We start from the raw sequence: 17,097 nt of genomic DNA on the forward strand, positions 1-17,097 counted from the left end.
TTCAGGGATTATACTAACTAACTATATAAATTACGATTTTCGATCAGGTTTATAATGAGACAACAGACTTTATGAGTTTTTAAGTTAATTCCTTCACTGCCTTAAAGTTCAAATACCAAATGAAAGGGTGTGCCAAACAACTACTAAAAAAACAGAAATAACGAGAAAAACCACAACAACGAGTACGAGACCAACAACAACGACCACAACAGCAACGAGTACGAGACCAAAAACAACAGCAACAACAGCAGGAAGAACAGGCGTGTGTGTTGCACACAGAATGAAACTTTTGTTGTTGCGGCAAACAATTAAAAAGCACAGAACGAAACACTAAAAAAAAGAATTAAAATAAAACAAAATAATGCAACAACAAAACAAAAATCGTAGCAGAAATTAAATGACTCTCTGAACGTACACATATGTACAGATATATGTACATATGTACATACTATAGATAGTCGCAAAAACACATATAATATATACGAGTATGTGTGTGCGTATTAATATTTATTCCTTCTCTTTTTTTTTGACACACATATGGGAAAAGCGGGTAACGAGATGAGGAGTGGGAGTAGCAATAACAGAGAACAGACACAGCTTAAAGGGGAACATAAAAAGGAACAATCAAAGAGTGTGGGGGCAGTGGGGTTTTTGGGCAGTGAACTGATTACAGAGAGCCTTTTTCCTCTCCCAGTACTTAAATTTTCCACCGAAATTGTTGATCGATTCCACCACTGGCACTCGTGCAATCAGAATCATGGCCCAAAAAAGGAGCGCTGCAAGGCTATTAAATAACCCGAAATTATACGCTGAGAGTTTTGCATCTTCAATGAAATTCAATACGATTTACTGTTTCAATTTACCTACCAAATAATTGTAGACTCATATACTTATATTAATTAATCAGTAGATAATTAATTTGATTTTCATGCATTGCCCCTTTGCAGAAAGTATTAATTTGCTAAAACTAAAGGCAGATTTTTCCTCCACCCAATTATAAGATTTTCTAACTTACTTTTGAAACTAAAACCATATCATGCACCAAATGAATGCAGTGAAAATCAGTGAATTTCATTTAATAACCAAAAACATAAGGAATTATAAACATAAATGTCTAAATTCTTATGAGATCCGACATAGATAAATCTGCCTCTCTGTTTCAATCAAAAGTCAGAAACTCCTTTAGCAATTAACAATATTGAATAAGCAAGAACATGAAAATTCGTAGCCTAGCAAACCAGCAACTGCCCTTAAAAATAGAGTCAAATATCACACAAAAGTTGGTAACCATTCAAGGGATCATTAACCCCAAAAGAAACTATGCAAAAGACGACTTCTTGCCAAGTTGTTTATGTAGTATCCTTCACTTCATGGGTCGGGGGTGAAAAGAGTTCCCAAACTTGAGGTCTTCTCAAGCGTATCTCCTGCCATAAACAAGCTGCGGTCCTAGTCGTAGTCCTCGTACTTTATTTAAAGCCACTCACACTGAAAAAGTTATTTGCCATCGACAAATTCAGCTTGGCACGTCTAGAAGTTATTAGCTCTAGCTCAAGGAACAGTAAACGGAACAGGAACAGGGAGCAGGGAGCAGCACGAGGACTACGACCAAGACAACGACCAGGGCCCAGACTACGTGCAATTTGGCAAAAGGAGACCGCAAACTGAAATTTATAAGACGGCAATTTCCAATACTCGTATCCTGGACGAACACGTGTGTGGTGTGGTGTCAAATTGTGTAAGGAAAGTGTTCAAATTTGTTTCTACCGAAAATTTGCATGCACGGAAGGCAAAGACAAGACAAGACACCAGGACGAGGACGTGGACGTGGACCGAGACACCCAGGCGGTTGTTCAAGGACATGGCTTTTAAATGCTTCCTGGGTGCCGGGAAAAACTACTTCCAACTACATGGAAGAAACACAAATATACTCACTAGTAGCTATATATATATATATATGTAGATATAGGACCTGGCCACATACGAGCACCAGTATGTATGGTCCATAAATTTGTTTCGGTTAAAAGCGTCGCTGGTTCCCCTTAGTTCCCCCCGCTCGTTCTCTCCCTCTTGCCCTATGTGAGTGTGGACGTTGTGGCAAACACATTGCAGCAATAATCATTACAGCTTGTTGTTGTTGCTGTTTCTGTTGCTGTTGCTGTGGTTGTTGCTTCTGGCTGTTTTTTGTCGTTATTACTTTTGGCTTTGAGCCGGTCCCATGGTAAGGGAATGGCAGTGGGTAGAGAGACGGAAGCAGGACGCGTGCCATTTTTGCCAGTATTAAAATTCCTTCGTGCTCTTTTTACTGCACAAACATGGAATTTAAAATTAACAAGCAAGAACTAACCGAACGGAAATCAAGTAAAAAACACAGGCCACCGGCTGACATTGCGACTTAAAAAATACCTACTAAAAATGCATATTTATATTCATATTAATCGTAATATCCCGACCGTGTTCCACACATTTTCTCAATGCGAGGCAAACACGATCAATATAAAACAATATCTCCCTAACCATGCCAAAATAAATATACCCTCTGCTGGGTCTACATATACAAAAGTATACATATTTATTTATGTATGTTTGTACATTTTAATCGATACCAAGCCAAGACCAGTGGCTGGCAGTGCCAGTGGGAGAGTGGGGACACACAACTAATTATGGGCTGCGGAAACTAATAATAACAAAATGAAAATGATAAAAATAGTAATAGCAAAAATAATAATAGTAATGATAAAGATAATAATACTTAATACTTAATCGCCGCATTTTGTTATCTTTGGCTTTTGTTTCGCAGATGGCAATGGCAAGGATCTGTATTCGCCGGAGGCGGAGAGCTCGCCGGCGCCCTCCTTCGTGGACCCACAAATGGTGGCCGCCCAAATGGCGGCGGGTGGCGGTGTTGTCGTTGGCGGACTGGGCGTGGCCAAGCCCACGTCGCGTACGAGCAGCTTTGAGATTGAGAATCTGCTGAAGACCGCAGAGCAAGTAAGTAGGGGGAGTCGGAAATATAAAGAAAGAAGAATATAAAGAAATATGGATAAAGGAAAAACGCAAACACAATTCTCTCGATGCCATGACCCCAGCACCCCCGCTACTTAGTAACCCTGCCCTGCACCACTTTTGGCACCACCCTCCGTACACCCCTGTACCCCTCATCGTCCCCCCAACTCCTCGAGTCGTACTTGCAGCAGTATCCCACAGGAACTTGCCACTTGGAAGGCAAATCAAATTGCTTTGAACTCGCAAAGCGGAAACGGAAACTATTAAAACGAGCGCCAAACATGACGAAGGCGAAGGGATACACGGGGGCTTACCAAAGGGATTGGGTTTGGGTTTAAGCTTGGGGATAGAAAAGTGTAGAATGGTAGATGCTCTGCTCCTCCTTCTGTGTACTCCACTACTCCCCAATGAGCACTTGTGATTGAAATGTGCACAAATTGAAATTTGCACAAAAAGATAGAGAGAGATGTACTCTGCGTGCTGCGTACTCGAAGAATGAAGACACAGAGAAGACAGGCCAAGGGAACGGACGGGGGGGTTGCCAGAGATACCAAAGATACCAGAGTTGGCCCCAAGGCGAGCCGCAGAGAGAAAAGAACGAGTGGAGCAGCCACAAGGCGAGTGTGTTGTGTTTGTGTGTCGTCTCGACACATCTCAAGATGTCATGGCAAATTTGGCCTATTGGGTCGGCCGCCCACCGCCCACCGCCCACCGCCGTCGCAGCAGCAACAGCAGCAGCAGCAGTCAAGAGGCTCAAGCCCTGGACGAACAATAAACGTCACAAATAGAAATGTGCCTGGCATAAAAATATCAAGGATATCCACTATATAGTATATATACAACTGAACAGCACAACAACGAATGTGTCTGCTGCGCTTTGCCCAGTGGGTCGTAGGCTAGACAAGAGGTGTGGGGACGGGTACGGGGATGGGGGACTTAGGGGACAGTGACGGCAGATAGAACAACAAGCAAAGATGCCACAGAATGCACTTTGTTTTCTGGATATGCTTTCCCCAAGTGTGCTCGAAACTGGCAGAAACCCACTTCATTTAATGATACTTGAACACTGTGACACACAAAAACCCTCTGAGCGGAGAGGGAACAGCGGGAGGGGGCAGTGGGTGGCGTGTTATATAAGGAATCCTTTTAATTCAAGTTGACATTTCACACAGAGAAGAGCAAAGAGGGAAAAGAGTGTGAGGAGGGGAGAAGCGCAGGCAGAGGCCTAGACTGAAATTCAAGACATTTTCAAATTTTTCATCTTTGGGCCAGCAGCAGCAGCTGCAACTGCCACAGACGTTGGCACTGCCACACCAGTGGTGTGTGTCCTACCACCTGAGTCCATAAGCTTCCACCTGGAGGCCAGGCCGTAGACCAGCCTTCCACTCCCCCGTCTACCCCCTTGACGGCGTCGTCGTCGCCGTCTGTGTTGGCTTTTGGGTCGGCGTCGCTTATGCAAATCAGCATGGCAGCGCAAAAATGCAGAACAATAAAACAGTTAAAAGTAGACAAGAACACGCTGCAGCAGAGAGAGAGGGAGAGTAGGAGAAGGTGGGAGAGAAGAGGCAAACACAGTAACTGAGAGAAGTAATAATACACAAAGTGCAACTGCATAAAAGTGAAATGTCTCCACAATGCGAGGCCAAACAATGACAAGTGCAATTCCCAGGCAAAAGAAAAAGAGAAAGATACGAATGGCAGAAGGAAGAAAGAGAGAGGGAGAGAGAGAGAGAGAGAGAGATTACCGTACTATCCTAGTGATGGCAGCGTGACAAACGGATTTCGCACGCTGTCACGGCTGCTGCCTGAGAAGATGAACTGCATTGGGGGATAAGGCCATAAATAGTTGAATGGATGCCATTTGCCACGAGTAATCCAAGTAATTTTCAACAATTCTTAGACACTTCTTCTCTACTCACTCTCTCTCTCTCTCTCTCTCTCTCTCTCTCTCTCTCACTGTCATTGTTCTGTGTGTCTCCAATTGTTGACTCAAGTTCAAGACCTTTTTTCGGTTAGAATTCTGTTTGTTTAGGCATTTACAATGCAAATTCATTTTGCTGCCACTCTTCTGCGTGCCATTGCCACTGTTGCTCAGTCAATTTATCAGGAATGCTCCATTTAACACTTTTTCTGTGTGTGTGTGTGTGTGTGTGTGTGTGTGCCACAAGTAGGGGCACAAGAAGAAGAGCTAAACAAATATGAGAAAAAGTCAAGAGATACAGATAGAACGAAAGACCAAAAGACCGAGAGGAATGGCTTAAGTAGAAGACTGGCCTGGCTGCTCCGAAGGAAGAAGGATGCTGTTGCCAGCTCTACTTCATATCCCTGCATCTTCTACATCTTTATTCAAAAGCAGGACGGGGTGATGGCAGTCGGAGGCGCCTCCCATGAGAGATGTACGCTGTGTATGTGTCACACCCACTGTATGTCAACCGTCAAGCGTCAACTGTCAGTGCCAAATGTGCTTGTAACCGCAACAGCAGAGAGCAGAGCAGGCAGAGCAAGCAAATGGTGGAACACACCAAGGCGAGAGTGAGTGAGAGAGTGGCCACAAAACACTTTAGCCGCAACACACACCAAAGGCTGCACGAACAGAAAGCGCTTGGCGGTGGGGTGGGGGTGGATAGGGCGCACCGCTGCATCACAGAACAGAGGAGAACAGAAGGGAACACAGACAACTTGGACAAGGACGTGACACTCATTTAGAACCGCAGATGTCTCAGAGTTAGAGTCTCCTTGAAAGTGGCACCCTCTACACAGAATGAGCCTCTAGCGCCCCGCCCTGCCCGGCCCTGCCCTGCCCTGATAGCTCCTCCTCCTGCTGGTATTACTCGTACTCGTATAAACTATCGCCTGTCTATCTGTATCTTCTGTCATTTTGCTAACTTCATTTTCTGTTTATTGCCATTTATTTGGTGTCTCCTTTTTCATGCGCTCGCATCTCTTTTTTGTTTCTTTTATTCCGTGTCCTTTTTCGTGTGTGTTTCTTTGTGTCTGTGTGGGTTTGCTCCTTTTCGTTTCACGACAACAAACAAACAACAACAACAACAAAAAAAACAACTCTCTCCTCATCATGCAACAATCAAACACTACAACAAACACCACACAACACAACAACAACAACAACAACATGAACCTGACAACATGAACCCCATGTTAAGGTTACCGGATTTTGTCGTTCACCCCAGGAAACACGCAAATCGAGCCCCACAGGCTCTGTCACCTCATCGGTGTCGACAACGGCATTGACCCCATCACGGCAGCTAACCGATGCGGAGAAGCTACGCAAAGTCGTCATGGAACTGGTGGACACGGAGCGCACCTATGTGAAGGTAAGTCAGCCAACCCACCCATTAACACTCGCCAACAGTCCGCCCCTGGAATCAACCAAATCCTGGCCATCGACCACACTGTCGGTGGTAGTCGGAGTAGTCCCAGGCGCAGTCACAGTCGTCGGGTATTCATTAGTTGAGTCTGAAGTCTGAAGGCCAAAAGGCGGATGGGATAGAAGGGGAACAAAAGTCCGCTTGCAATTAAAAATGCAAATTTTAATCCTTTAACTGTGTCCCGGACTTTGTTTTCCCTGATTCGAAGCCTCCACGCCACGCCCACCAACTGTTTGCTTTAAGCCACCGTCGAAGCCAGGGTCCAGGGCCCAGGAAGCATACAAATAATTATTATAATTTAGAAATTATGTAAAGCGCCGCTGCGGCAACGGCAACGGCCACGGCGATGGCGATGGCTTCGGGTCTTATCTGCGGAGCATGGACTGCTCCATAGCCAACCTCGTGGCCCACTGGCTGTGGCTGCCTCCTCCTCCTCCTCCTCCACATTCGCTGCCTGCCCGGAAGTATTGTTCCAAATGAAAGCGCGCGCCTGTGGCGATGCTACAGTATGAGTATTTCTGTCCAGCCCAGCCCAGCCCAGTCTCTTTTTCTGTTTTTTGTTTCATGTTTTGTGCCAGTTTGCAAAAACTAAAAAGTTTTCTGCGCCAAACCGAGCAGAACCGCTGGCCAACTCCGATGGGGATTGTTGTGGCCTGCAGGACTCGGACGCAGACACAGGCTCAGACTCAGACTCCAACTCCAACTCCAAAAGGATCCACTCCGCAGACAGTGGTCGCTGATTTTTTAATTTAATTTATGTATTTTTGTTTGTCCCTCCAAAAGTATTTGCCCGTCCCGTAATTTGTTATTTATTGAACGCGAAAAGTAATCCACAATCACAATCTTGAATACAGCACTTGAACAATCTGCTGGAGCACTATCTGGAGCCCATGAAGCGGGAGACATTCCTCTCGAATGCCGAGATCAATGCGCTGTTTGGCAACATCCACGAGATCGTCACATTCCAGCGACAGTTTCTACAGAATCTCGAGGAGTCACTGGATCTAGAACCAGAGTTTAATAAGTTCGAGCACTGCGGACAGTTCAGGGTGAGTGCTGACAATAATATATTCGATCTGTGTACTGTATCTTTGAGTATTTCCCTCTAGAATGTACTCTTTGCGATTGGTTCAGCCTTTCTGTACTATGTGAATCACTTTAAGCTGTATTCATCGTTCTGTGCGAGTCACAGCAAGGCGCAGAAGGTCCTGCATCCGAGTGAGTATTTCCCCAGACAAATCAAATGCGCATTCCATTTACATATATCAGGGAATATATCAAAAGGAATGCCCAGATGGGGGTGGCAAATTAACATTCTCCACTGTCTTATGCTGTCGAAACGCACTGGAGTTGTAACTCCCACCTATTGCAATCAGCGTCAAGAGTCAAAGTCTATTTGAGTTGAAGTTGAGGCAAGAAACTTTTGCAAGTTAAACAACAGAGCCCCAGAACCCAACCGAACCCGGCTGTGCGGCAACAATTGGCAAACTATTCGCTTCAATTGTGTGGCATGCCACGGCCACGATGAGGCGTTCACTTTAAAATGATTTGCAAGTTAAATGAATAATTACAACCGCAAATGGCAACCAACAAAACTGTAACGGGGAAGAGAACAATAAGGCATAAGGCGTGGGCCGCCATGGTGGCAGATTGAGGGGCGGCAGCATATTCATATTCATGCCAAGGCAGGAGACAGTGGCAGTGGCAGTGGCAGCGGCCACTGTCAAGTATCTTTTGTTAATTAAACTTGTAGAATTATGACACGCTTACAAATGGAGACCCAAAACTATGCCACAGGAGCAGCCGGAGAGACTTCCAGTGTGTGTTTTAGTGCTTGTTTGTGTGTGGCAGGAGAAAGAAACAGAGGGTGGGGGAATACAGAGAGAGGGAGAGAAAGAAAGTGGCCTACTGCTGCAGTGAGGCGGATAAAAGGCACTGCTGGCGCTGAGAGAAAGAGCGGCTGGGATGGGGGAGAGGCAGCAACATGTCATAATTAAATTAGACTTAGTCCAAGCTTAACACCACGCCACACACACTTTTACCTGTGGCAACCACATCCTTCTGGCATCTCCTTCACCCCTCTCCACACTCCACACACACTCGAAACTATCCTGGCAACATTGATTGAGGCAAATGGGATCCATGGTATCTGGCTGCCTGGGAAGAGCTAATCAAAAGCGTTGGAGGTAAAAATGTATGCAAAATGTATTTGCAATCAATGAGCTAAGCTCCAGAGCATCAGTGCGTTGTCAAGGTAACCCAAAAGGGGGGGGGGGGAGGCAGTGCCATCATCCACCTAAAAGTGATGGAGCAGGAGGGGGACAGCAGTAGTGGCAGGGAGAACGTGGCACAACGTTCACTGCGCCTGGCTGTTGCATGAAATTTTATGCAAAAAGTTGAAAGGATAATTAATTATAGCAAGAAGTGCACTTAAGTGCCTTCGTTACGTGCAGCAGGAGAAGGAGCAGCAGTAACAGGAGCGGGAGACTTGTCAGACTGGCAGAAGGACAAGCAGCCAGCGACAGGCGCTATTAGACGTAAATCTGCTCTCGCTCCTGCTACTGCTCCCGCTCCTGCTACAGACAGGCTTTGACTTTGCCTTTATCAAAAGCTGCTCGGCTGACAATAAGAACAAGTTAATGACATTTTCTTGTCGACGTTGTGACGTTGCCAATGCCATGCCATACCGTGCCATCCCATGCCGTGCCGTGCCTTGCCGTTATCCCTGTAACTGCATATCCTTGTGCCCGCCTCGGTACGCCTTCTCTCGTCTCATCGTCCTTAATGGGCCAACGTCGCAATTAATTACACCGACTCGAACGAACGTCCATTGAAATCGAATCATTTGGCAAATGTCTCAATTTACATTTCCATTTTGCCTCTCTACACTGCCATTTTCCATCTGCCATCTACATCTGCAACTGCCACACCCAGATGAAGGCAATCATGCCCTGCAGGAGTTCCTGGCGGCACGCAATCCCAAGCAGCAGCACAGCAGCACCCTGGAGTCGTATCTGATCAAGCCCATTCAGCGCATTCTCAAGTATCCGCTGCTGCTCCAGCAGATGCGCAATCTAACCGATACCCGGGCTGACGAGCATGTACATCTGTGTGGTAAGTCCTTTTACATACTCCTATGTACAACAGAAAAAGTCTTAACATCTTAAACTCTCTTTGCTCCATTTTGTAGAGGCCCTTAAGGGCATGGAGAAGGTTGCCGAGCACATCAATGAGATGCAGCGCATCCACGAGGAATACGGCGCCATATTTGATCACTTGTTCAGGCAGCATCAAAAGTCCTGCAAGCAGCCCATTGATTTGAGTCCAGGTGAGATCTACAAACAACAGAAACTGAACATTGCCTGATGCATATTTTATTTGTGTTTTGTTTTAGGCGACCTGCTGTATTATGGCGGTGTCGAGTGGCTCAATATCTCCGATTTTCTGGGCAAGATTAAGAAGGGACTTGAGTTGCATGCCATGTGCTTTGTGTTCAAGTCGGCGGTTGTGTTCCTCTGTAAGGAGCGCTTGCGACAAAAGAAGAAATTGATGGTAAGAAAAGAGAAGAAATCCATTGGAAATCCTCCACTAAGCCACAACTCTCTTTACTTTAGGGCGTCTCGAGCAAGAATGCCACCAATGAGGTTGAGATTATACGCTATCAAGTGCTCATACCCGTCACCGAGGTACAGGTGCGTGCCAGCTCGGCCAAGGACATGGACTCGCACTTCCTGTGGGAGCTCATCCATCTGCGTTCGCAGCTGCAGCGACGCTCCGAGAAGGTTTACGTGCTGTCCAACAGCACCGCGGACTTCCGGAATGCGTTCCTCAAGACCATACGCCAGATCATACGCGAGAGCGTGCGGAACATGTCAATTCCCATGAAGAACTTTGGCGGCAGCTCCGGCTCCGTTTCAGGCCACTCATCGCAGGGAATGAGCGGACACGGACACGGACACGGCTATGCGGGCAACTCCCAGACCTTGGAACGACCCAAGCAGCAGGTAAACCCCAGGGGGTTGCACTCTTCTGAATGGATGTTTTAATATCAGACTATTTTGAGCAGATAACCATCGTTCATGGCTCTCACACGCTGGGTAAACCAAAGAAAAAATCGGGTTCGCAGCGGCACTCGGCGGGCAATATCGACTATGACAATCTGTCGGGCAGCCAGGAGGCAGACGATCTGCCTCCGAGCGTACACTTTGGCCCTGGCCACAGCCACAGCCAGCCGATGCAGCCGAGTGGCTTCCGCAGCCGCAGCAAGACGGTGGGCGATGTGACAGGTAAGTGACTGACTTCCTCCCAGCCGCTTTCTAACTCGCTCGCTAACAAATGCCATCCAACGCTCCATCCATCGCTTCATCACACACACATTTATGCCATAAAGAAATCGCTTACTCCTCCATAGAACCCCAGCAACAGCAGCAGCAGCAACAGCAACAACAGCAGCAGACTCATCAGCATCCACATCCCCACCCACATCCACATCCAAGGGAGCCACCACCGCCGCCAATCAGGCAGCCGCACTTGCATCATCATAGCAGCGACATTGAGCGGATTGATCCGGGAACAAAGTCAGAGGGGGAGGAGGACTCACAGCAGGGCACAATCAGGCCCAAGGCCACACTGGGCCGCACGCCCAATCACCTGACGCTGAGGTAAGTGCGAGGCTCCGGTAGATCCCGTATATCCGAGAGCCAATCGCTCCTCGACTATTGCTCGACCCTTACGCCTTACGCTCTCTGCCTTTCTCCATTTCTCGCCCCGAATCCGCATCCGCATCTGAATCTTGTAGCACCACATCGACACTCTCGGTGGGCAGCACTGGGAGCCAGGCGCGCCTGATACAATCATCGCATCCGCCGGCCAGCTACCAGCCGGTGCTGATGAAGGACCTAGGTAAGCCCAGCGACGAGTCGGAGACGGACTCGAGATCTGAGTCCGAGGTGCATGCCGCCCAGGTGGCGGCCTCCTTTAATATAAGTCTAGGCAGTAGTGGTAGCTTATTCGCCAGTTCCGACCCCAATCAGCCTCAGACCCAGACCCAGCATCAGATACAGATACAGAACCAGACCTTGCACTTGTCCCCGCGTCAGTCGCCCCGTCAATCGCCCCGACAGTCGCCCAAGCAGGAGATCGAGGTGATCGAGATATTTGAGAGCGAGGCGGAGCGTTTGGCCGCCTCGCAGCAGGTGGCGGTAGTCCATCAGCACCATGCAGTGGGCCAGGCCAGGGAGTCCTTGCATAAGCAACGACGCGACCGTGACAGAGAACCGACCGAGACGGACGCCACAGCTCGCTTCATGGACAAGCACCTGAGTGACCTGGAGCAGGAGAATCTGGCAGATGGCACCTGTGACATTATGGCCTACATGGCCGGTCTGCGAGAGAAGGCCTTCGATCCGCAGGATCTAGGCGAAGAGGCGGCCGATCAGCAGCAGAACGATTCGAGTTTGTCGCCAGAGCCGCAGACCATCGTTGAGAACACCCAGCAGACGGTGATCGTGGACATTGAGTCGCCCTCGCGGCCCGCCACAGAGTCGGACAGCACGGGCACCACCACAGGACCGTCGGAACGATCCGGCGATGAGACCGAGGAAGAGGCCACCACCAGTTCCGGCTTGGCCTCCCACATCGTGGTGATTGACAAGAAGGTGGACAAGATATTTAAGGCCAAGTCACCGGAGCGACCCGTCTCCTCAAAGCCGAAGAGCGGCAAGCGGCAGAGCATCTACATATCGCCTGACCGATGCAAGTCCCAGGGCAGCTCCCCGGTGCGCATCATCAAGATCAAGTCTCCGCGCACGAGTCTCAGCGATCAGGGCAAGCGGCTGAGTGTCTGCTCGTCCCGGGACAACTCTCAAGATCGGATTTCGGGCGGCCGACGCACTCCCAGTCCCCGCCGATCCTCGGAGGGTGGTGGCATTCTGAAGCACACCAGTCCGGCTCCTGGCATACTGAAGCCCCCCTCCAGTCCGGCCAAGTCGAAGAGCCCCGATCGCAGCTGCCTGAAAAAGGGCGGACCATCGCATGTGTGCAGCGTGGAAACGCTCTCGCCGCACATCTCGCCCCGCAGCAGCCTGGATCACCTCTCTCCGGACAGGGGCAGCACCTGTCTCCGGCACTCGCCTCGCAGCAGCTTCGACAGCCACGGCGGATCCGATCACAATCTGGATGTGCCCTACGGCGGGCGCAAGCGCAGCATGTCCGCCCACGGCAGCTTCGAGACGGGCACCAAACCGCGCCCCCAGGAGACATATCAGTACTATCCGGTCTACGACAACCAGACCTGCAGCGATCACTATGTGGCCGCAGCGCCCAGTGGTCGGTATGCCAGTGGAGGCAATGGAACCGGTGGAACCAGTGGCGGACGCAGTCGCCTAAGCAAATCCCTGGAACGCTCCACATCGCGTGACAGCACCACGACAAGCAGCTCTTATGGCCAGCGGGCTTATGGAGTCTCCCCGGATCGAAATTACGTAGTCTATAGCTCGGGACCCCTGCGATCCCAGTCGGCGGAGAACACGTTCTCACAGCCCATCTACGATCCAGTGCCCAGGCAGCCAATGCCGGTGCACCAGCCACCGCACCAACACCAGCACCAGCCACAGCAGTACGTCAGCTATGTGCCCGAGATTGGTGGCTACGGACCTCCCTCCGGATATACTGGAGGCTGCACCCACGATCCGCAGCAGCAGGCGGGTGGCTACCAGCTGAGCTCCTCGGCGCCCGAGTACACCACATGCATTGACTGTCTGTACCAGAAGAGACCCTCCTAGCATAAGTCCCGCGTGCGGCAAAGTCGCACGCGGAAGAAAACGCCCCGAGGCATGGTGGTGGTCAGTGCGCAGCCTACGGCCACGGGAGGGATAGGATTCGTGCCAGAGATGGGTGGCGGCGATTCCGGGGGATGTGTCGACTGTCACGACTACTTCGAGATACACGTCTAGGCACAGAACTGGTACTGGGCTGTCAAGGAGAGAGGACTGAGGAGGGAACGTATCTACGTAGACTAGAAGAGTTATTTGAATCCACTCAGAATGCAACCAAAGATAACAGCAACAACAACCCGAATGCCTCAACAAATTAATTTTAACCGAACTCAGCTCAGATATACGTAAACGCAATGCAAAAAGCAACACCTAACATAACCTAAACATAACAAACAAATAACCAAAATACTCGTACTCGAACTTCAAACACAAGGGATTGAAATCAAAGACCTAACAGTATACAGTATATACAATCTACAAATACCCCGGGAAGAAAGCATAACCATAAACCACAATCGTATAGAAAACTCAAAACAGTTTCACTCGTTACTCGCTACTCGTACTCGTTGTGTAAGTGTTTAGCATGTAAGTCACCCTAGATCCGCGCGTAGTTTTTGGCTCTTTAGAGTACCATAGTTCATACCGAAAACCAAAACTAATCAGAAACCCAAGGAGAATGGAGGCTGGAGGACGATGCAGGTGAGGTGGTTGCATAATGTGTGTGCCACCGCCATTTCTAGTTAATTATTTAAGCTTCAGTATCCGAGCATTTCACCATGATTTACACAGAAAATGTGCGGATGTTCCGTCATGTGGCACACGAAGAAGGGGTGCATATTACGTACATATACGCCGCGTTGCACACACAATACTCAAGTGCCGTAATTGCGTAGGAAAACAACAACGGAACAAAGCTTAATAAAACAAAACGCAAAAGAGCAGAGAAAATAAAACTTAAACTAAAGTTGAAATTCATACTCGCACTCAAGTAAACTACCAAGAGACATGCATCCCCAACTTACTGGCAAACTAAAACTCAACTCAAGTTGATAGATACGTAGATGGGGTGGGGGGGGGGGGGGACAAAATTACAAAAAAAACAAGAAAAAAAAAACTAAAAGCAACCGCACACAAACACACAAAAAAGGGAAAAACAAAAACAGAAGAAAGTTGAAGGGAAGTCGCCAACAAACCAACTATTAGTAGAGCCGAGAAAGAGAGAGCTGAAAGAACAAGGGAAAACTATGTCACTGGCAACGTTGATGTCTGAAGCAGTCGGGAGTGGAGCCTGCGAATGAAATCAAAAAATTGTAATTACCCATCAAGCGAAATGAAGGAAAACTGCAACTGAGCTGGCCCAATGCGGGATTTTGGCCAACATTCTATAGGGTTAACAGAATAAATACCTAACAAAACGTATACCTAAAGTGGGGAATATTTACACGGAAAACAAAAGATAAAATTAGTTAGACAAATTTTCGAGTGTGTGTGAGAATAATGTTGTGACAAATAATTTGCATATATGCATATGGTTTTTTGTATGATTTTTATAGGTTTTTTATAGAGTATATAAAACAAATATACATGCATATACAAGTCGAAATCAAATCACAATTTCCTACTCGTACAACCCCGTACACACGCGCGCGTACTCGTATGTTTTTCGGCATTTCCAGTTTTAACATTTCACTAAATCAGAAAATACAATAAGCAGAATACCAGGCAATCGGTGGTGTGTATTCAAAGAATGATAATCGTAAGTCGTACCTCAATGTTCAGTATTATATGTATTTGTATATGTACATATATGTATACAAACGGTAGCCACAGAAAATATCCATTCATCCTATATACCATATACTATAGGTATTTGTATATCCGAAACTCTCCTTTCCGCCCATCTCCTGTGGCCAGGTCAACGGAATATCCTTTCTTTATTGGCCTGCCCCAAACCTCCCAAACAAACACTCGACTAGCAAAATGATTAAGATCAAATTTCAGGTTGTTGTAACACAAGAATTCAAAGGGGAAAAAAATAACTAAACTAATGAAAGTCATAGTCAAAATAGTTTTAAGCTTCAAGAAACGTTTACAGTTTACAGTTTACACTGGGCTTCACAGCAGCAAAATCAAAAGGGAAAACCGTTTTCAAAAATCAAAAAATATACATAAATAATATGGCATATAGTATATATACAGAAGTACATACATACATACATACTATATACAGCAGCATATACGGCATATAAAATGGAAGTGCTCCGAAATACGAGTATATAAATATACACAAATAAATGCAACTAAATAGAAATAAGTGGAGACCGCAAAATGGAAGAACATTTAAGTGTAAAACCGTAACACAGTAAAAGCTAAAACAAATATCAAATGTAATCGGTAAACGGTAATCCATGTGTGCACACAAACACACACACACAAGGGCAGACAGTCGAACGGACAGTGAAATGTTCGTGTTCGAACATCCACTAAATCCACTAAACAAATAATCAAAAAATAAACAACAAATGAGCGAGCGAACGAGCGAGCTACAACTTGAAAATCAAATGAATAAAAACGAACACTAAACCTAAAACCAATAACCAATACAAATATAACTAACAATAATGGGAAAACTCGCAGCTAAACTAAACTCGAACTAACGCAATTGAAATGCAATTAAACGAAATGACATATGGGAAATACACAACATACATCAATACATATGACATAAAATACTTATATATGAATACAAATACGAATCTTATACGCACAAACCCGTACCAGAAACCCCTGACGGACAGAGAGACAGAAATCTAATCGAGTTCATGCAGCGATTACCTGGCCTATCCCCCCTCATAAATATGTATGTTTACTCAATACTCGACACTGGTTACCCCCTGAGAAACTGAGAAACTGAGAAACTGAGATTCTGGCCCCCTCCCTCAATTAGTTATGCATTTAAATTTATTTTGTAGTTGCTTAGCAGGTAAGTGCAACAATGTTCATTTGTAATTAGGCGACAGAAAGCAGCAAGCAGAAAGCAGTAAAGCGGTCGAATTGAATTAGTCATTAAACAATTAATCGGGTGATATTCCATTATGTTTACACACACACACACACAGAAATACACACAATTATCTCAAAGATAACTAAAATCCCAGATAACTAATGAACACACAAGCTTGAATAAAGTTGAATTGAGTTAGATACATATATACATACAACATACAATATATATAAGTCGAAGTCAAAGTCGGAACGAAGACGAGGCGAAGGCATGTTAAGTTAGTACTAGGTTTTCTTTTCCCGCCTATTCCGATGTGGATGCATCTCTTATCCACACAATATTATATCCATATAGCGTATCTGTGTGTCTGTTGTGTCTGTTACAAAACACTTGATATTATTAGTTGGCATCGCTTGATTAATTAATTAATTAACAAACTAACAAACCAGAAACCGAACTGATACAGAAACCAACAAAGGGACTTTGCAAGTTTTCTTTTTCCAATTTGAACGTTTTGCATTTTCTCAAATGAAAAATCACCAAACTAACAAAATCAAATAACAAAAGAAACATCGAAGTATCGAGAGTGTGCCACAGATCTGAAACAAAATCTTGTACTGCCGAAAGAGCGCTAATATCTAATGCAAAAGTACATTATAATCGAATTATATATTTATACAACTATATATATGTCTTATGGTTACACACACGTGCCCCCACAACTCGACCTGCCACCACTACTCCCACCACTACCACTGCCACCACTCCTTCAATTAAATCGCTATTTTTCACAATTTATTCGGCATTTTTCCACACTCTCGTCCCCTTCACCCACAAAGTTTTTGTTCAGAAATTTCATTTTCTGTATGCTGTGCAAACAGAACTTTTTGTGTGCCACTAAATAAAAATTAAATTAAATATACATAAA

General features: G+C 46.4%; 1 protein-coding gene across 17 annotated transcripts in view; it reads left to right on the top strand.

Moving 5' to 3' along the window:
• LOC117579616 overlaps positions 1-17,097 on the top strand; it is an 84,898-nt gene that overhangs the window by 63,796 nt on the left and 4,005 nt on the right. For 6 of the 17 annotated variants that reach the window (XM_034265552.1, XM_034265555.1, XM_034265558.1 and 3 more), the window contains 11 exons: positions 2,798-2,988; positions 6,165-6,335; positions 7,244-7,438; positions 7,499-7,607; positions 9,324-9,503; positions 9,580-9,717; positions 9,784-9,941; positions 10,004-10,393; positions 10,456-10,675; positions 10,780-11,050; positions 11,188-13,812. In XM_034265552.1, coding sequence (XP_034121443.1) covers positions 2,798-2,988; positions 6,165-6,335; positions 7,244-7,438; positions 7,499-7,607; positions 9,324-9,503; positions 9,580-9,717; positions 9,784-9,941; positions 10,004-10,393; positions 10,456-10,675; positions 10,780-11,050; positions 11,188-13,171 — 4,007 coding nt within the window. In that variant the 3' untranslated portion in view covers positions 13,172-13,812. Of the gene's footprint in view, positions 1-2,797; positions 2,989-6,164; positions 6,336-7,243; positions 7,439-7,498; positions 7,608-9,323; positions 9,504-9,579; positions 9,718-9,783; positions 9,942-10,003; positions 10,394-10,455; positions 10,676-10,779; positions 11,051-11,187; positions 14,621-17,097 lie in introns of those variants that run through there. The other 11 variants (XM_034265567.1, XM_034265565.1, XM_034265566.1 and 8 more) reach the window with 7 other exon arrangements.

This window comes from Drosophila guanche, unplaced genomic scaffold, assembly GCF_900245975.1.
Source record: "Drosophila guanche unplaced genomic scaffold, DGUA_6, whole genome shotgun sequence".
Classification (NCBI taxonomy): Eukaryota; Metazoa; Arthropoda; class Insecta; order Diptera; family Drosophilidae; genus Drosophila; species Drosophila guanche.